We start from the raw sequence: 20,311 nt of genomic DNA, 5'->3' as shown, positions 1-20,311 counted from the left end.
GCTGCGATATGGAGTCATGGGGACTCAGTCTTGCAACATGGGCACTGTGAGGAACCAGGCCGCCCACCCTGATGGTGCATTGTCATTGCAGTGGTGGTTAGCACACACCACCGCTCCTTTAAGGCAACAAAAGATAGGATCCATTGAAAGGTTCACCATGACGTGGCAGTCGGCTTCATACAGTCTGATCTGAACGTTAATCTAAGAATCTAATATTTAGTTTTTTTATATTTTGGCCTAGCGGCATTAGATCGATGTATGATTTTTTGGAGGTGCGTTTCATGCTCTTTTTTTCAGCATAAAAAGAATTTGTGTATATCTCCTGCGCTGCCGTGTATTGGAGACATCTATTTTCGAACGTTTTTTGAACATGTGATTTTATTCAACGCATTTCGAATTAACACATACGTCTTCATCCGGAAGACAACCACATATCAGGTTGTGTGTGGCATTGCAACTCATTGTCATACAACTAATAAAGCCCAATTCCAATACCGAAAAAAGACCCATGGATTTCAGTGGTGCTGTTTCCAAAAGAAAGCAACCATATTTCTTCTCCTTTAAGCAAAGCACCATGTCTGCTTTTTACCTATAGGCCAAAAATAGAAATGGTGTCTTCTGAAGCTCTTTGTTTTATGAGAATGGCGAGAATTTTGTCTTAGATCTTTTGTGGCCATTGCATCCTTATGTCTTTACCTTTTCTACGTTGACTTTTTCTTATTCCCCTACCACTCTTGTTCAAATTAGAAGAAGAAAAGCATCTGATACAGGTCCAGCAGGTATTTATTCTGAATATTTATTTTACTGATTAACCCTATATAGAAACAAGCATAAAAACATGCTGACCATCTCACAGACTGAAAATACCAGCTGCGATATTACACATGACCTAAAGATTTTTGTAGTACTGTTTCCAAAACAAGCAGCGGTATTTCTTCCCCATTAGGCAAGACCTCCAGTGTACCATTTTTAATTTTAATTTTTATTTCAAGTTTTCACTAGTAGATGAAAATAGTAACAGCATCTTAAAAAAAAATTGTTTCATGGTGAAAATTTTCCCACCGATTATTTTTTTTCTCGTTCATTCTTGTGTCTTTCCTTTCCTTGCTTAGATACTTTTTCCTCCTTTTACATTCATCTTGAATTAGACAATTCAAATGCATTTGGAAAAAAAGTGTCCACAGGTCTTTTTTGTGCAGAATTTAATGTACTCATTAAAAGAGTAATATACCTTATTTAAAAAATAACCTTGTATTTAAGACTGAGCATAGAACACAAAACACCTTATACAGGGTAAGAAACATGCAGAAAAAAAGATGACCCTCACAAAAGCTAAGAAAAGCAGATGTAAATTCCAAGGTAAAAGTCTTAGATAAGTCAGATAAAGAATACAAAAAAATAAACTAAAATTTATTATTCATTTACACATTATTTCTTCATTTATGTCTGAGTGTATAGAATAGGGGGATCATACTCCGCTGGGTGTATGAGCCGCACATAGAAAACATTTCAATTTGACGAGGCTGAGATGAAATTTTTAGTGATAGCATTTTTAGAGCTTTTGTATGTCATTTAACATATGGGTAATGGTACAATTTTATAGTTGCTCACCATTGTATAGTAATGCCCCATCCTGGTCTCCGTGTTGTGGCAAATGTCCCCATTGTGGTCGCCTTCATGTAACAATGTCTTAATCCTAGTCAAATTCATGTAGCAATGTCCACATCCTGGTCACCTTCACGTAATAATGTCCTAATCCTAGTCACATTCATGTAGCAATGTCCACATCCTGGTCACCTTCATGTAATAATGTCCTAATCCTAGTCACATTCATGTAGCAATGTCCACATCCTGGTCACCTTCATGTAATAATGTCCTAATCCTAGTCACATTCATGTAACAATGTCCACATTCTGGTCACCTTCACGTAATAATGTCCTAATCCTAGTCATATTCATGTAGCAATGTCCACATTCTGGTCACCTTCACGTAATAATGTCCTAATCCTAGTCATATTCATGTAGCAATGTCCACATCCTGGTCACCTTCATGTAATAATGTCCTAATCCTAGTCACATTCATGTAGCAATGTCCACATCCTGGTCACCTTCATGTAATAATGTCCTAATCCTAGTCACATTCATGTAGCAATGTCCACATCCTGGTCACCTTCATGTAATAATGTTTAATCCTAGTCACATTCATGTAACAATGTCCACATTCTGGTCACCTTCACGTAATAATGTCCTAATCCTAGTCATATTCATGTAGCAATGTCCACATCCTGGTCACCTTCATGTAACAATGTCTTAATCCTAGTCAAATTCATGTAGCAATGTCCACATCCTGGTCACCTTCACGTAATAATGTCCTAATCCTAGTCACATTCATGTAGCAATGTCCACATCCTGGTCACCTTCATGTAATTATGTCCTAATCCTAGTCACATACATGTAGCAATGTCCCCATCCTGGTCACCTTCATGTAATAATGTTTAATCCTAGTCACATTCATGTAACAATGTCCACATTCTGGTCACCTTCACGTAATAATGTCCCAATCCTAGTCATATTCATGTAGCAATGTCCACATCCTGGTCACCTTCATGTAATAATGTCCTAATCCTAGTCACATTCATGTAGCAATGTCCAGATTCTGGTCACCTTCACGTAATAATGTCCTAATCCTAGTCATATTCATGTAACAATGTCCACATTCTGGTCACCTTCACGTAATAATGTCCTAATCTTAGTCATATTCATGTAGCAATGTCCACATTCTGGTCACCTTCACGTAATAATGTCCTAATCCTAGTCATATTCATGTAGCAATGTCCACATCCTGGTCACCTTCACATAACAATGTCCTAATCCTAGTCACATTCATGTAGCAATGTCCACATCCTGGTCACCTTCATGTAATAATGTTTAATCCTAGTCACATTCATGTAACAATGTCCACATCCTGGTCACCTTCATGTAATAATGTTTAATCCTAGTCACATTCATGTAACAATGTCCACATTCTGGTCACCTTCACGTAATAATGTCCTAATCCTAGTCATATTCATGTAGCAATGTCCACATCCTGGTCACCTTCATGTAATAATGTCCTAATCTTAGTCACATTCATGTAGCAATGTCCAGATCCTGGTCACCTTCACGTAACAATGTCCTAATCCTAGTCACATTCATGTAGCAATGCCCACATCCTGGTCACCCTCACATAACAATGTTCTAATCCTAGTCACATTCATGTAGGAATGTCCAGATCCTGGTCACCTTCATGTAATAATGTCCTAATCCTAGTCACATTCATGTAGCAATGCCCACATCCTGGTCACCCTCACATAACAATGTTCTAATCCTAGTCACATTCATGTAGCAATGTCCACATCCTGGTCACCTTCATGTAATAATGTTTATTCCTAGTCACATTCATGTAGCAATGTCCACATCCTGGTCACCTTCATGTAACAATGTCCTAATCCTAGTCACATTCATGTAGCAATGTCCAGATCCTGGTCACCTTCATGTAATAATGTCCTAATCCTAGTCACATTCATATAGCAATGTCCAGATCCTGGTCACCTTCATGTAATAATGTCCTAATCCTAGTCACATTCATGTAGCAATGTCCAGATCCTGGTCACCTTCATGTAATAATGTCCTAATCCTAGTCACATTCATGTACCAATGTCCAGATCCTGGTCACCTTCATGTAATAATGTCCTAATCCTAGTCACATTCATGTAGCAATGTCCAGATCCTGGTCACCTTCATGTAATAATGTCCTAATCCTAGTCACATTCATGTACCAATGTCCAGATCCTGGTCACCTTCATGTAGTAATGTCCTAATCCTAGTCACATTATTGTAGCAATGTCCACATCCTGGTCACCTTCATGTAACAATGTCCCCATCCTGGTCACCTTCATGAAGCAATGTCCTAATCCTAGTCACATTCATGTAGCAATGTCCCCATCCTGGTCACCTTCATGTAGCAATGTCCTAATCCTAGTCACATCCATGTAGCAATGTCCTAATCCTAGTCACATTCATGTAGCAATGTCCAGATCCTGGTCACCTTCATGTAATAATGTCCTAATCCTAGTCACATTCTTGTTCCAATGTCCAGATCCTGGTCACCTTCATGTAATAATGTCCTAATCCTAGTCACATTCATGGAGCAATGTCCACATCCTGGTCACCTTCATGTAATAATGTCCTAATCCTAGTCACATTCTTGTTCCAATGTCCAGATCCTGGTCACCTTCATGTAATAATATCCTAATCCTAGTCACATTCATGTAGCAATGTCCAGATCCTGGTCACCTACATGTAGTAATGTCCTAATCCTAGTCACATTCATGTAGCAATGTCCTAATCCTAGTCACATTATTGTAGCAATGTCCACATCCTGGTCACCTTCATGTAACAATGTCCCCATCCTGGTCACCTTCATGAAGCAATGTCCTAATCCTAGTCACAATCATGTAGCAATGTCCTAATCCTAGTCACATTCATATAGCAATGTTCAGATCCTGGTCACCTTCATGTAATAATGTCCTTATCCTAGTCACCTTCATGTAGCAATGTCCTAATCCTAGTCACATTCATGTAGCAATGTCCAGATCCTGGTCACCTTCATGTAATAATGTCCTAATCCTAGTCACATTCTTGTTCCAATATCCAGATCCTGGTCACCTTCATGTAATAATGTCCTAATCCTGGTCACCTTGTCTTAGCAAATGTACCCATCCTGGTCACCTTCATGTAGCAATGTCCTAATCCTAGTCACATTCATGTAGCAATGTCCAGATCCTGGTCACCTTCATGTAATAATGTCCTAATCCTAGTCACATTCTTGTTCCAATATCCAGATCCTGGTCACCTTCATGTAATAATGTCCTAATCCTGGTCACCTTGTCTTAGCAAATGTACCCATCCTGGTCACCTTCATGTAGCAATGTCCTAATCCTAGTCACATTCATGTAGCAATGTCCTAATCCTAGTCACATTCATGTAGCAATGTCCCCATCCTGGTCGCCTTCATGTAATAATGTCCCCATCCTGGTTATTTTCATGTAGCATTGTCTCCACCCTGGTCACCAGTCTCTGTCTGGCTGGTGGTTGGTATTTGTATTGTGGTCCAGAGAAATGGCCTCTGCACAGCAAAAGATTTCTAATGAATGTGCATCCAAGAATGCACACTTTGAAACAAAGCGCTGGCATCGGCAGTTCCTGGACCAGGTCGCGATCATCATATGATGCTCAGTTGCCTGCAGGCTGCATAAATCAGCCTCAGGGGCCACATGCAGCCCACGGGCTACGTGTTTGAGACCTCTGGTATAGAAGAATCGACTGCATTTTTGTTGTGCAAAATTAAAAAAAGGCATATATCAGGATCCAAAGATAGCAACAATTCCAACATGCAATTGAATAAAAAAGTTCCTTTGTATCTAGCAGAACAATGGAAAAAAACTTGAAAGTTAACTTGCTGCCCCTCATTATCACAACATTAGTTCCATTTGCCACTGTAATACTTTGCAAGATACATGAAAGTTTTTCGTTTGATGAAAACCAAAGGCTTACCTCTACCAATTTGTTGGCATGCTCGCGAAATACTTGGGCGTATTCTTTCACCTCCTTCTCATTACCGCTCTTTGCAGCCTCAATGAGAACCAGCAGGGGAACATTTGTTTCCAAGAAAGAATCGGAGATATGGTCCATTACTGCCTTCCGGAGCTAAAGGGAAAAATTGGTAGGAAAATGAGATTGTGGCTTAAAAATAAAATTACGACTTAATGGGAAATGTATTTAGCATGCAAATTAGCAAAATTAACTTGTCTAAATGTGAAATGTTGCCAGTTAGTTTAAGAATATTTAAGCCAAGTACTGTAGAAGGGTAAGCGGGACGTGTTTAAAAGAAAAATAAGATTAGCACTAACTAATGAAACAACAGAATCAAATCAATCACTGGAATTAGACCAATTTTCAAATGTCCACATGGCTTGGTCACCGTCAACTAGTCCTTAGCCTCGAAAAGATTTAGTAGGTGACAGCATGTCAACTGGCCCATGTTTTCCTGTTGGGAACATTTATCTAATCACTGGCTATGAACCATTAAAAATGGTCAATAGATACCTGATGTCACTTTTTGGAAAATCTCCAGGAGTTGAATATTTCTAGGTTGATCTCTGACTTAAAAATATTGATGTAGCTGGTGTCAGTAAATCAAACGGCACATGGTAGCTTCTTCAATACTAAGATACTATCCCAAAATGATTCAAGAGACAACAATTGATTCTTCTAGTGATTAATTTTTTTGTGATTGGTTTTACACCTTTTTCTTGTTTCTTAGTTTGGTCTTTTCTTTTCGAGCTCTTTGGTGTGCATAATCTATTCTTTCTTTTTTTTTATCCATTAACTTCTGCCTTCCTTGGGATCTTAACTTTTCCACTTTAGAATCTAAAGACCTTCATAAAAACATTTTTAATTAATTTATTTAATTTATTATATATATTTTTGGGAGTAATTTGGTTCCCAAACAAATAGGCATTGACTTAGACCCTTAACTTTATCTCTTGATGTTTTTGCATAAAATTTCATATTTTAGGCTTTTTTTAGCAACACGATAAGAAAAAAATACCCAAAATAGATGAAATGTGCGTAACTCCAGAACTTCATATTGAAAAACTCATAGAAGAAAAAGATGCCTCCTGAGAAAGTGACCTACACGAAACGTGCGTTGGGGCGGCAGGAGCACCTGCATCATATCTTGTCCTCCTATTTAAGTCCTATAATTTATCATCATACTGTATGTTATTTGCACGCTATGCAGCAGCAATTTATATCTAAAAAGCACTCTTTTTGTATTCTAATTAAATGGATACTTATAAGGATTTTATTTAGTGCAAAATATGTAATGAAGTCTCCCCAGACTGCTGTATGGTATTGTAGCTTCTGATTTGGTATTTGTATTTTCTTCGTGAGTTGTCTCTGCTTTTAATATTATATTATAAAGACTAATATTCATATTTTATATGGTACTTATGCTCTTTTTCTACTATGAGTTTTTTTTTAGCAACATGTAAGATAGAAAAAAATTCAGAAGAAGTTGAATATGCATGAAACAGTGGATCTTACACATGGCAAGACTACCCTAGAACAAAGAAAATGGCTGGAGGTTTGGGGTAAGCTATGAAGTTGTCGATAAGGTTGTGTTTTATTTATTCAACATAGTCACGCTGATCCTTGCACCTCAAGAGTGACTCCATTACTTACACATAATTGTGAGCACAAATTAGGGGACAACAATTCTTTACTTTCACAATATATTTATTATGCAGAGAGCAAAGGTCTGTTTGTTTAGTTTTCAGAAATGTCGACATTTTCAGATATTTATTTTCATTGTTAGATCGTTTCTTTTGCGCCGATAGTTTTCTTATACTGATAATGTAACAACATGATACGATATATCAGTAACCAGCTTGGCAGAAATCCCAGGAAGTTACTGTGGCAACGACAGCGGCAAGTCTTTCGAAATTTACATATTTTGTTTAAGAAATAAAATCAAAGATTTATGAGATAATCAGTATGAAGCAAAACCGACAGGAATGTGGATCAGTGACATAAGGCTATATGATACTATGAAGGATGTCTTAGATATCTTCACCTTTGGTAGTGCAGTTAATCTAGAGACAGAGACGCGACTAAAGAGGGGGCAACAAAGGCAACATCAGCCCCAAATGCTTCATCAGGCTATATAGATACAGAACAAGGGCTGCAAACTCAACTTTTGCCCCAGATGGTAGAAAACATGGCTACTGCTTGGTTTTCATTATGTAGTTGAATTCACAATTCTAAAAGTTCCTGAACTCTAACCATCTAGCCCCTGCCTGATCGGTATACAAACAAAGCAATGTATATTCATGATGTCATAGAATGATAGAATGTTAGAGTTGGAAGGGTCCAACCCCCGGCTCAACGCAGAATTCACTGAACCATCTCAGACAGATGTCTGTCCAGCCTCTGTTTGAAGACTTCCATTGAAGGAGAACTCACCACTTCTTATGGTAGCCTGTTCCACTCATTGATCACCCTCACTATAGCATCATAGAATATTCGAGTTGGAAGGGACCTGCAGGGTCATCGTGTCCAACCCCCTGCTCAATGCAGGATTCACTAAACCACATCAGACACATGTCTGTCCAGCCTCTGTTTGAAGATGTCCATTGTTGGAGAACTCACCACTTCTCAAGGCAGCCTGTTGTACTCATTGATTACCCTCACTGTCAAAAAGTTTTTTTCTAATATCTAATCTGTATCTTCTTCCTTTCAGTTTTGGCATGTCTTGTGTACTTAAAGAGAATCTGTCAGCAGGATTTCAAACCACAAACAATTTATAAGGGAATGCACTGTTTCTCTTCCAAAGACCAATAATACCGTAACATGGTCTATTCCTCTGTTACTGAGAAATCAGCTTTTCAACTGATATACAAATGAGCTAAAACATTTAGATCTGATGCCTCTGTCGTTTCAGATCTATTCCCCGCCCATTGTCACCTCCTCCTGCTTAACTGAAGATACTTTTGACTGAAGCCACAAAGTCACTTTCTACACCACATTCCCTTCCTAACTAAGAAAAATCTTGTCACAATGCTCCACCATCTCTTTGAATGAGCAGCGATCGATGTTTTTTCCCCTGAAGTCAGGGTGTACTAGAAATATTAAAACTGTGTTCCAATGTATTTTAAATAGTCAAATTATACCTTTTAGTGCAAACATTTCGAAAAATGACAACAAAAATAAAGTTCCTTGTGTCTGTGAGTACTTATTAAGAATACAAATGCCCCCTTTCACCATTTGTAACTTTTCTTTTTGGTTTTGTGACATTTGTGTCTACTTTCTTTAAAATGGATCAAGTTGATTGAAGCAGTTTGAATCATAGATGCTAGATTGTTGTACTTTTTGTACCTTTGTAAGAGTAAAAAATTGCAAGTTCATTTACAATGTCACCCATTCATTTTCAATGACGCAAAATACAATTAGACAGATTTTTTACTCCCATAGTGTAATGGATTGCAATTGTGGAAAAATGTTACGAGATTTCGAAAAGTCCAAATGATGAATTCACTCCTTCACGATGTGGCCAATTTCCATTTTTGTGTTTTATTCCCCTTCTTCCAAGAGCCATAACTTTTTTTATTTTTCTGTCCACATAGACATATGAGGGATTTTTTTTTTAACAGACCCCCGGCTGTGATAGAAACCATTCAACGACCTGCGATCACTTCATGAGAGCACTGATGGGTGCATCAAGTGACGCGCCCCCATTCTGGCGCATGGGTTAAATGCCACGAGCCCACTCCATACACCCGTTTCCGTCTTGTGCCATACATGTACAGCACATGTCATGAACGGATTGAGATAAAACATCTGGATAAGGTAAAAAATGGCCAGACTTTTGACCATGAGAAGCAAAAACATGAACCCAGTAAAGTTAGCTTGAAAAATGGAGAAAATTCAAAAATAAGTAAAGTGCAAATCAAAAGCGGTTGCCATTAGAACCATTTTTACTCAAGAAGGAAAGCTTAAAAACAATAATAAATCAGGGCCCGAGTTCAATGCATCTGTCTAATGTCAGATGCTCAACCTTCTCGTGCACCTTGTGGCTCGGTAGCATCTGCGGAGCTACAAGTCGCAGTATGTGTCGAAGAGCCACAGGTATCCCAAGGCTGATGTACAGTCTCTGTACTTGAGTTTTAATCACGGACGAGAAGAGCTGACTGGCATATTAAGCACATCTATGTGCCACAAAGTTCTTGTTCTTGGCTTAACATCAAAAGCTCAGTGTGCGCCACATACATGGGCTCTGGGAACGGATAAGATGCAAATGAGAAAGCAGATATGATGCAAATGATGGAGTTCCCACAGAGCATTATTCTACAGAGTAAGATCGGAGCACAGATGCTAAAGTCTGAATATGATTTCCAGACACAATGAAGCCTGTCAGCATTTTCTAAAAACAGGCACAATAGATTTTTTGGCAAACATTGATGCCCACATTGTAAATATATATTCGTGCATGCAACATTGTCAACAATTTGGAACCAAATACTGTAGGCGGCTTTTATGGAAGTTTTTGAGCCAAATAAAGAAGTCGATTAAAAATAGGCCAAAGTATCAAATCTTTATTTGTTCTTACTCTTTCTTTCAGACCCTCTTCGAACTAAAATAAACAAAACAAAAAAGAAACAGAAAAAGGCATAACAATGAGCAAAAAACATAAAGATTGGATTTATACTTCTTTTTTACAAAAAAAATGAGTAATAAAACTACATAAAATTGAACGCAAAATAAATTGATTGATCGACTGCTTTCTTTGGCTTAAAAATAACCATAAAAAAAGATTTGCTTTTTCAAAAAGTGTTGATTCTGAAAACTGCCTGTGAGGAACCTGTATAAAATAAGTAGTAGTTTCTCTGCCTTTTAGCACCATAGCTGAGGGAATTCTGCACTCCTAACCATGGTGCTGAGAAACACATGGTCGCTGTAAAACCCCCCTCTTTTTCCCCTTCCCATTACTTCAGAGTTTAGCTTTCCTTCTCAGAGAGTGTGGGGGTTTTAGGAGAGCCACGGTATTTACGACCGGCATTTCCTGCCGTGCAAGCTCTTGTCCAGCTATAAGTGAACTAGAAACTTCTAGGATCCATGAAAGATTCTTTGTTTGGTTTTTGTACAATATTATGCACAATGTTTACGTTAAGAACACGAAAATATATATTCGTATTCTCACTCGGTGTATCTACCCATCTCGCAAAACACGGGCTTCTAACTCCATCTGGTAAAAAAGTAGGGATTTCTCTGTAAATATGTATCCCAGATAGGACATATTTGATCTCATTAGAATGCCCACGTTAATCCGAAATGAATGATGGGTTTGTTATGACTATGACATGTTTTGTAGCGAAGTTATAGAAATTAGAGAAAATAGTTTAAGGTTTACTCAGAATGTAGCGAGAGGAGGGTCTGGATAAACCAGCCTTTCTGTGATGTCACAGCCTTAAGGTTTTAAGTGTCTGGCAGGCTCTGAGGAGTCAATTCTTCTTGACTTCTTGTCTTCTCCTGAAGCCAGCAGCACGTCCAATGAGCTGGGACGTATGGTTGCCTGCCATGCTTTGAACATGTGAGTGTTACCTTTTCTCATTTAATCCCTGTTTATTTCATAATTACCCTTGTAAATATTTGCAATTGTCTCATTTGTAACATCTTTATAAAATATTTTTGATAAAGCACTGCCTAATTTTTTATGGGATATAATATTATATGTTAGTTCATTCTCCATGCACTAAAAACCGTACCCTAAGTCTTCTGAAGGGAAATATGCTACTGTTGTGTTGGCTTCGGACCCGTTTAATCGAAGCTGGTGGCAGTGATAGTGTGCTGACTTTTGGATTATGTTGTAGTGACTGCGGCATTGATAATTACTGTTCCTGCCTGAGTGGGAGTAGTTTATCGCGTCGCTGCAGCGTGCCCAATAGCCAGTACATAGCAGGCAGTCTGTCGGGCGACCAATTACCCAGGGTGCAGTACCTAATCTGACCTGAGAGTAAGGGGGGCGCCAGAGAGCTGCAAGTGTTAAGTGGAACTGTAAGCGGGATATGCATAAATCCCTGCAGTTTGTGGTATATTGAAAAGCAGTGGGATACCTAAAATAAGCCCCTGCTGGGAACTAAGAGGTCAATAGCCTTGTGGGTGTTTTTTCATCACATTGTTAGCAGTGGAGGGATAACTAAAATAAGCCCCCCTGCACATGTGATAGCCGTCTGTTGGCCCAAAGTCACCCCGACCCGTGACGTAGGGGTGACGGTCACGGTGTGAATCGTGACGAATTGGTGGCAGCGGTCAGGGGATTCCTGACACAGCCTAATAGTGGTGCCAGTCGATTTGGTGACATTTATTAATAATACATGCAATTTCATTAAATACAGTCTTGAAAAAGCACAGGAAAATGGCCAATTCTGAAGCCAATTTTACCAGAAACCAGATGCAACTTCAACTTATATTTACCGGATGAAAATGTTTAGGGACATCAGGTGAGCCACAATGGGGTCAAAAAAAGCCGTCAAGACTGAAGTGGTGTTTAACAGAATTGTCCTATAAAGATAACATAGGAAATGTCTGAATTGGATCTAACATAAAATAATGAGATTCAGGTGGGCACGCAACACTTAAGTCCAGTTACGGAAGAGATTGCCCGTAAATGTCAAGACTTGACTAGACAATATGCGGAGTTTCTCTATGCTTATTAGCCAGATCAATCTGATCTTTCTGGCCACAAGTGATAACAGGGGCCTCAGAGTTAAGGACTAGGCTTGCTCAAGTGGGAAAATGTTGCCAGATTGAGCTCCAAGCTTGTCAATCTCATAAACTAAGTAGAGAAAACTTAGCACTCAGATAAATTATACATACAAAATTATTGGATGCAAACAAAATGAGCAAACAACCGGAAGATTTCTAATAGAGATACTGCTTATTTTATTATCGTTTCATTCTTTTTTGTGGTTTCTCTCTTTTTACTCTGTTTTTGGTGTCTATTGGGATTTATTTTGCATGCATGTGATATTTAATATATCATTTCCTTATTTTTGTATATGTCGTCTGTTCATTGCTCGCTTTCAGAAATTTACCTTTACCTTTACACATTGGCTATTATTCTATACATATATTTTGTCTTAACTATTTATGTGCAGCGTTACTAATGAAGGTCATTTGTTGACCGAAACGTCTATATTTTGGATTGATTGCACCCAATAAATTTGCATCTATAACTTATTTGAGTACCAAGTTTTCTTTACTTAATTCATTGGTTTATGATCCAACTTAGGCACCTACAGTCGTGCCATGATTGCATCTTCTTTGATCTATCTTTCCATGTCATAAGCTAAAAAGCAGCTACGTGGTGTTAGGGGTCGAGTTCCCGCCTCTGCACAGGGAGAATCTCGGGCCATCTCCACTGCGGTCTCCCATTCTTCTACTGCCGCAGTGGAGCCTGCTCAGCGGAGACGTTGGTCCCAGCGTCTTGCTCAGTCCTACTCTGTGCAAAGGGTTACTGCTGCTTTTCCAGCTTCTGCCATTGAAGCCAGTGCTGGGCAGCGGCGAGCAGACACTTTTGGGACTAAGTCCTGCTTTTCCCCTTCTGAGCATGCCCAGGGTAAGATCTCTCATGGAGATCGAGGGTCACATGCTTAGATACTGCAGCAAAACTCATTGGTTCTCCAGGAAGGTCCTGAAGTTGCTGAGGCTTTGTGGCAGCTTCTCATTGGTCCTTCTAGGAAGGTCCTGTACTTGCTGCAGCTATAAAAGGTTCGCATGGCCGCATGGCAAAGTATGTGCTTTGCGCCAGTGTGGTTATGTGTGAATGTATTCAGGGACCCGGCTGAAATAAGCCCCTAGAATACCGACACCTCTGGTGAGGAGATTGTATGAATGTATTCAGGGACCTGGCTGAAATAAGCCCCTAGAATACCAATGCCTCCGGTAACGAGATTACGTGTTTGCATAACCACTGACTGCGATCAGTTCGGCAGTAAGCTTGTGCTCCTGTGAGGCTAACAGGGTACAGTGCTTTCCTTTCACGGCTACTCTGTGAAGTAACAGAGCTAGTCTATACCGCCAAACAGTGCCACCATTCACTAGCAGCAGGTTCCTCCTGCACGGTGGACCCCAGGCTGCGAACGCACCAATTATAATAAACGTCTATATTTACTCGGTGCGTTTCGCTAGCCCTAACAGAATACAAGCACCAGGGTCTGGCAGTACATCCAGCAGCTGGAGGGTAGGTTGGCGGCTCTTGAGAGCACAAACTCAGCTGTGGATGTTAACGCGGTCGCTGTTCAGGCTGCAAGTGTAGCTGCAGCCATTTTGTCTTCTGCCACCCCTGCTCCGACTTTATCCCATCTCCCGCTTCCAGACAAGTTTGCTGATGACAGTAACATATGTCAGGGATTCGTAAGTCAGTGCTCCATACATCTAGAGCTCCTGGCTGCACGTTTTCCTACAGAACGGGCGAAAGTGGGATTTATTTTATCCCTTTTGTCAGGCAGGGCGTTGGAGTGGGCAATGCCGCTATGGGAGTGTAATAATCGTGTGGTGCTCCTCTCTTCCTGGACGCTCTGAAACAGGTCTTTTTGGGACCTTGTGTCACCCACGATACCGCGCTCCAATTGTTGGCAATAACGCAGGTTTCGTTCATGGTCAGCCAGTTCGCCGTCCAATTCCGGACTCTGGCCTCTGAGCTGGAGTGGCCGGATAAAGTCCTTTTTCCGGTGATGTGGAAAGGACTGGCAGACCATGTGAAAGACGCCTTGGCCACCAGGGAGATTCCCGCCACACTGGAGGAGCTCATTTCAATATCTACCCGCATCGACCTCCATTTTAACGAGCGGAGGTTAGAGCAGACTCAGTGTAGGCAGAGGTTTCGGCTGACTCCTACCTTCTCCAGCCCTCTTGAATCTGCTGTTCAGGCATCTGACTCGCATGAGGCCATGGAGGTTTCTTGAGCGGGACCTAAGTCTCGGACAGCTCGAGTACCCATGGTTTGTAAAAATTGCCAACAGCTAAGACATTACGCCAATAAATATCCACGGTGGTCGGGAAACGATCGCGTCTAGTAACCATTGGAGGAGGTTCACTAGACACAGCAGCATTTTCCTCCAAGCTGTCCTTCAAAGGGACAATCATCCTCATTAAAAGCTCATCCTCTCTAAAAGTTGAGCTTTGTGTGGATTCTGGAGCAGAGGGGAATTTCATGTCCTCTGCTTTTGCTCTGCGCCATGCAATACCTTTGGTGATGCTCGCCAAACCAGTAACTGTTAGAGTGGTGAATTGGTCGACACTTCCTTGACAAATCACACACCAGACTATCCCTTTCACGTAATCCATGTCCCCTTCCCACCAGGAGATTATTTCTCTTCTTGTCGTTCCCGAGATTCTGCTGGGAATACCCTGGCTCCATTTCCACTCCCCACATATTGAGTGGACCTCTGGGAGGATATTGGGTTGGAGTGAATCATGTAAAGGCAGATGTGTGAGAGAGTGCGTTCAGGCTTCCACCACCACCACCGAGAAACCCGCAGATCTTTCTTCTCTTTCCAAATGCTATTGTTCCTATGCAGATGTCTTCTCCAAAAGGGCTGCGGAGACCCTTCCGCCTCACCGCCCCATGACTGTCCTATTGATCTCTTGCCTGGAGCAGAACCTCCTCGGGGACAGGTCTATCCCCTCTCTCTCCTGGAAACGGAGGCTATGTGCCAATACATCCAGGAGAATTTGGCAAGATGGTTCATTAGGAAGTCAGTGTCACCTGCAGGGACGGGGTTCTTTTTTGTGCAAAAGAAGAACGGAGAATTACGTCCTTGCATAGATTACACAGGTCTTAACGCCATCACCGATAAGAATAAGTACCCGCTGCCCCTGATTTCTGAGCTCTTTGATAGGCTACAGGGAGCAAGGGTATTTACCAAATTAGATCTGCGGGGTGCTTATAACCTGATTCGCATCTGTGAGGGGGAAGAATGGAAGACGGAGTTTAATACAAGGGATGGGCACTATGAGTATTTGGTGATGCCCTTCGGGCTCTGTAATGCCCCAGCCGTTTTCAAAGACTTTGTCAACGATATTTTCCGGGATATGCTCTCCACCTTGATCATAGTCTATCTGGATGATATTCTCATCTTCTCTCCAGATATAGACTCCCACCAGAGAGATGTTTGCAAAGTATTCGACCTCCTACGGGCAATCTCCTTCTATGCCAAGGTTGGATAAGTGTGTGTTTGAGCAGGAGTCCTTGCCTTTCCTTGGCTATATCATCTCCGCCCAGGGATTGGCTATGGATCCTGCCAAACTACAGGCTGTGATGGATTGGCAAGAACCCCATTCTCTTAAAGCAGTGCAGCGCTTTATGGGGTTCATTAATTACTATCACCAGTTCATTCCCCACTTCCCAACTTTGGTAGATCCCTTGGTAGCCCTCACCGAGAAGGGAGCAAATCCCAAATTGTGGTCTGAAGAGGTCTCCAGGGCATTCTCTTCTATTACAGTCATGGGCAAAAGTATTGACACCCCTGCAATTCTGTTAGATAATACTCAGTTTCTTCCTGAAAATGATTGCAAACACAAATTCTTTGGTATTATTATCTTCATTTAATTTGTCTTAAATGAAAAAACACAAAAGAGAATGAAGCAAAAAGCAAAACATTGATCACTTCACACAAAATTCCAAAAATGGACCAGACAAAAGTATTGGCACCCTCAGCCTAATACTTGGTTGCTCAACCTTTAGCCAAAATAACTGCAACGAACCACTTCCGGTAACCATCAATGAGTTTCTTACAATGCTCTGCTGGAATTTTAGACCATTCTTCTTTGGCAAACTGCTCCAGGTCGCTGATACTTGAAGGGCGCCTTCTCCAAACTGCCGTTTTTAGATCTCTCCACAGGTGTTTGGGATTCAGGTCTGGACTCATTGCTGGCCACCTTAGAAGTCTCCAGTGCTTTCTCTCAAACCATTTTCTATTACTTTTTGAAGTGTGTTTTGGCTCATTGTCCTGCTGGAAGACCCATGACCTCTGAGGGAGATCCAGCTTTCTCACACTGGACCCTACATTATGCTGCAAAATTTGTTGGTAGTCTTCAGACTTCATAATGCCATGCACACGGTCAAGCAGTCCAGTGCCAGCAAAGCAACCCCAAAACATCAAGGAACCTCCATCATGTTTGACTCTAAGGACCGTGTTCTTTTCTTTGAATGCCTCTTTTTTTCTTCTGTAAATTCTACATTAATGCCTTTGCCCAAAAAGCTCTACTTTTGTCTCATCTGACCAGAGAACATTCTTCCAGAACATTTTAGGCTTTTTGAGGTAAGTTTTGGCAAACTCCAGCCTGGCTTTTTTATGTCTCGGGGTAAGAAGTGGGGTCTTCCTTGGTCTCCTACCATACAGTCTATTTTCATTCAGATGCCGACGGATAGTACGGGTTGACACTGTTGTACCCTCGGACTGCAGGGCAGCTTGAACTTGTTTGGATGTTAGTCGAGGTTCTTTATCCAACATCCGTACAATCTTGCATTGAAATTTCTTGTCAATTTTTCTTTTCCGTCCACATCTAGGGAGGTTAGCCACAGTGCCATGGGCTTTACACTTCTTGATGACACTGCGCACGTTAGACGCAGGAACATTCAGGTCTTTGGCGATGGACTTGCAGCCTTGAGATTGCTCATGCTTCCTCACAATTTGGTTTCTCAAGTCCTCAGACAGTTCTTTGGTCCTCTTTCTTTTCTCCATGCTCAATGTGGTACACACAAGGACACAGGACAGAGGTTGAGTCAACTTTAATCCATGTCAACTGGCTGCAAGTGTGATTTAGTTATTGCCAACACCTGTTAGGTGCCACAGTTAAGTTACAGGTGCTGTTAATTACACAAATGAGAGAAGCATCACATGATTTTTCAAACAGTGCCAATACTTTTGTCCACCCCCTTTTTTATGTTTGGTGTGCAATTATATCCAATTTGGCTTTAGGACACTTCTTTTTGTGTTTTTTCATTTAAGACAAATTAAATGAAGATAATAATACCAAATAATTTGTGTTTGCAGTCATTTTCAGGAAGAAAATGAGTATAATCTGACAGAATTGCAGAGGTGTCAATACTTTTGGCCATGACAGTAAGTCTAATTTTGATAGCGCTCCCATCCTACTTTGTCCCGATGTTGATAAGCTGTTTAAAATGGAAGTGGATGCCTCATCCGTTGGTGCAGGGGCAGTTCTCTTCCAAAAGGATGTCCAAGGTCGGACGCATCCTTGCTTCTTCTTCTCCAAGACCTTCACACCAGTGGAGAAGAATTATTCCATTGGGGACAGTGAGTTGCTAGCAATGAAGTTGGCTTTCTCGCAGTGGAGACATCTTTTGGAGGGGGATCATTATCCCTTTCAAGTCTTCACGGACCTCAAAAATTTGGTATATTTACAAACGGCCCAGTGGCTAAATTCTCTTCAGGCCAGATGGTCCTTGTTCTTTTCCCGGTTCCACTTTACCCTCCGTTATCTCGCTGGGGAGAAGAACCTTCATGCTGATGCCCTCTCTCGCTCCATTGTGTCATCTGAGGATGAGGAAGGGGAGCTTCAGCTTATTGTCCCTTCTGAGAGCCTGAGAACCATAGCTCCGGTTTTGCTAGAGTCTGTGCCTCCGGGCAAGACTTTTGTACTCATTAATTTGCGACCAGAGGTACTCTCTTGGGCTCATTCATCCTGGGTGGGTGGACACTTCGGGACAAAGAGGACATCTGAGCAGCTGGCGAGGACATACTGGTGGCCACATATGGTCCCTGGCATCGGAAATTATATTCAGGCATGTGTCTCCTGCGCCAAAAGTAAGCCTCCTCGACAATGGCCAGCTGGGTTACTCTATTCCTTGCCAGTGGCAGACAGGCCCTGGGAAATGGTCGAGATGGTCTTTGTGGTGGGTTCGCCCAAGTCTCATGGCTGTACCATCATTTGGGTTGTCACCGATAATTTTTCTAAAGTGGTGCATTTTGGTGCTCTTTCCATCGCTACCTTCTGCACGGGCCTTGGCAGTGTTGTTGACAAAACACATCTTCCGCCTACATGGTATGCCGGACTAAATTGTCAGTGACCGGGTTCCCCAGTTTGCGTCTCGGTTCTGGAGAGAGCTTTGTCGTCTTCTCAGCATTGAGTTGAATCTCTCTTCTGCATATCATTCAGAGACGAATGGGTTGGTAGAGAGGGCCAACCAGACCTTGGTCACATATCTGCGACATTTTGTCTCCGCCAGGCAGGATGACTGGGCATCCTTGCTATCATGGGCGGAGTTTGCGCTGAACAACGCCGTAGCCGACTCCACTGGACAAACCCCATTCCTCCTTAACTATGGTCAGCATCCACGGGTACCTGTGCCTATACCCGTGTCTTCCGCCGACTCCAGGGTGGCAGACTGGGCTGTGGAGGCACGGGATATTTGGGACCGCACTCAGGATGTCATTCGGACCTCCAAGGAGAGAATTATGTCCTCCGCCGATGTACATCGGCGCCCCGCTCCGACCTTTGCTCCTGGCGACTTAGTGTGGCTCTCCGCCCGTAACATCAAGCTGCGAGTTGAGTCCACTAAGTTTGCACTTCGCTACTTGGGCCCTTTCAAGGTCCTCGAACAGGTTAACCCAGTGGTCTACCATCTGGCCCTTCCACCACGCCTGGGTATCACCGACACCTTTCATGTGTTACTCTTGAAGCCCGTATACATGTCCCGGTTTTCCAAGTCATCTGCCGGGACATCGGGTTTGTCTTTGGATAATTATGAGGTGAACGCTATTTTGGGGTGCGAGGTGGTATGGGGCAAAAACTTTTATTTGGTCGATTAGAAGGATTATGGTCCTGAGGTCACGTCCTGGGAGCCTGCTGAGTATATTCAGGCTCCGCAGCTTATTGCTGCCATTGAGCATGGCGAGGTCCAAAGGGAGGGCCCTAGGGGGGTAATGTTGGGGGTCGAGTTCTTGCCTCTGCACAGGGGGAATCTTGGGCCATCTCCGCTGCAGTCTCACATTCTTCTCCTGCCGCAGTGGAGCCTGCTCAGCGGAGACGTCAGTCCAAGCGTTTTGCTCAGTCTCACTCTGTGCAAAGGGTTACTGCTGCTTTTCCAGCTTCTGCCATTGAAGCCAGTGCTGGGCAGCGGCGAGCAGATGCTTTTGGGACTAAGTCTTGCTTTTGCCCTTCTGCGCATGCCCGGGGTAAGATCTCTCATTGCAGATCGAGGGTCACATGCTTAGATACTGCAGCAAAACTCATTGGTTCTCCAGGAAGGTCCTGAAGTTGCTCAGGCTTTGTGGCAGCTTCTCATTGGTCCTTCTAGGAAGGTCCTGTACTTGCTGCAGCTATAAAAGGTTCACATGGCCGCATGGCCATGCGCTAGTATCAATCCAAGTATGTGCCTTGCGCCAGTGTGGTTATGTGTAAATGTATTCAGGGACCTGGCTGAAATAAGCCTCTAGAATACCGGCACCTCTGGTGAGGAGACTGTATGAATGTATTCAGGGACCCAGCTGAAATAAGCCCCTAGAATACCGGCTCCTCCGGTGACGAGATTGCATGTTTGCATAACCACTGACTGCTATCAGTTCAGCAATAAGCTTGTGCTCCTGTGAGGCTAAAGGCCCTGTCACACATAGCGACGCTTGAGCGATTCCGACAACGATACGACCTGTCAGGGATCGCTCAAGCGTCGCTATGTGGTCGCT

At 42.1% G+C, this 20,311-nt stretch overlaps 1 protein-coding gene across 3 annotated transcripts in view; it reads right to left on the bottom strand.

The window, feature by feature from the left end:
- Positions 1-20,311, bottom strand: part of CTNNA2 (catenin alpha 2) — a 1,798,423-nt gene that overhangs the window by 849,438 nt on the left and 928,674 nt on the right. For all 3 annotated transcript variants that reach the window (XM_069745159.1, XM_069745158.1, XM_069745160.1), the window contains one exon: positions 5,595-5,747. In XM_069745159.1, the coding sequence (XP_069601260.1) occupies positions 5,595-5,747 (153 nt within the window). The remainder of the gene's footprint in view (positions 1-5,594; positions 5,748-20,311) is intronic.

This window comes from Ranitomeya imitator, chromosome 1, assembly GCF_032444005.1.
Source record: "Ranitomeya imitator isolate aRanImi1 chromosome 1, aRanImi1.pri, whole genome shotgun sequence".
NCBI lineage: Eukaryota > Metazoa > Chordata > Amphibia > Anura > Dendrobatidae > Ranitomeya > Ranitomeya imitator.
This window is presented reverse-complemented; position numbering and strand designations above follow the sequence as displayed.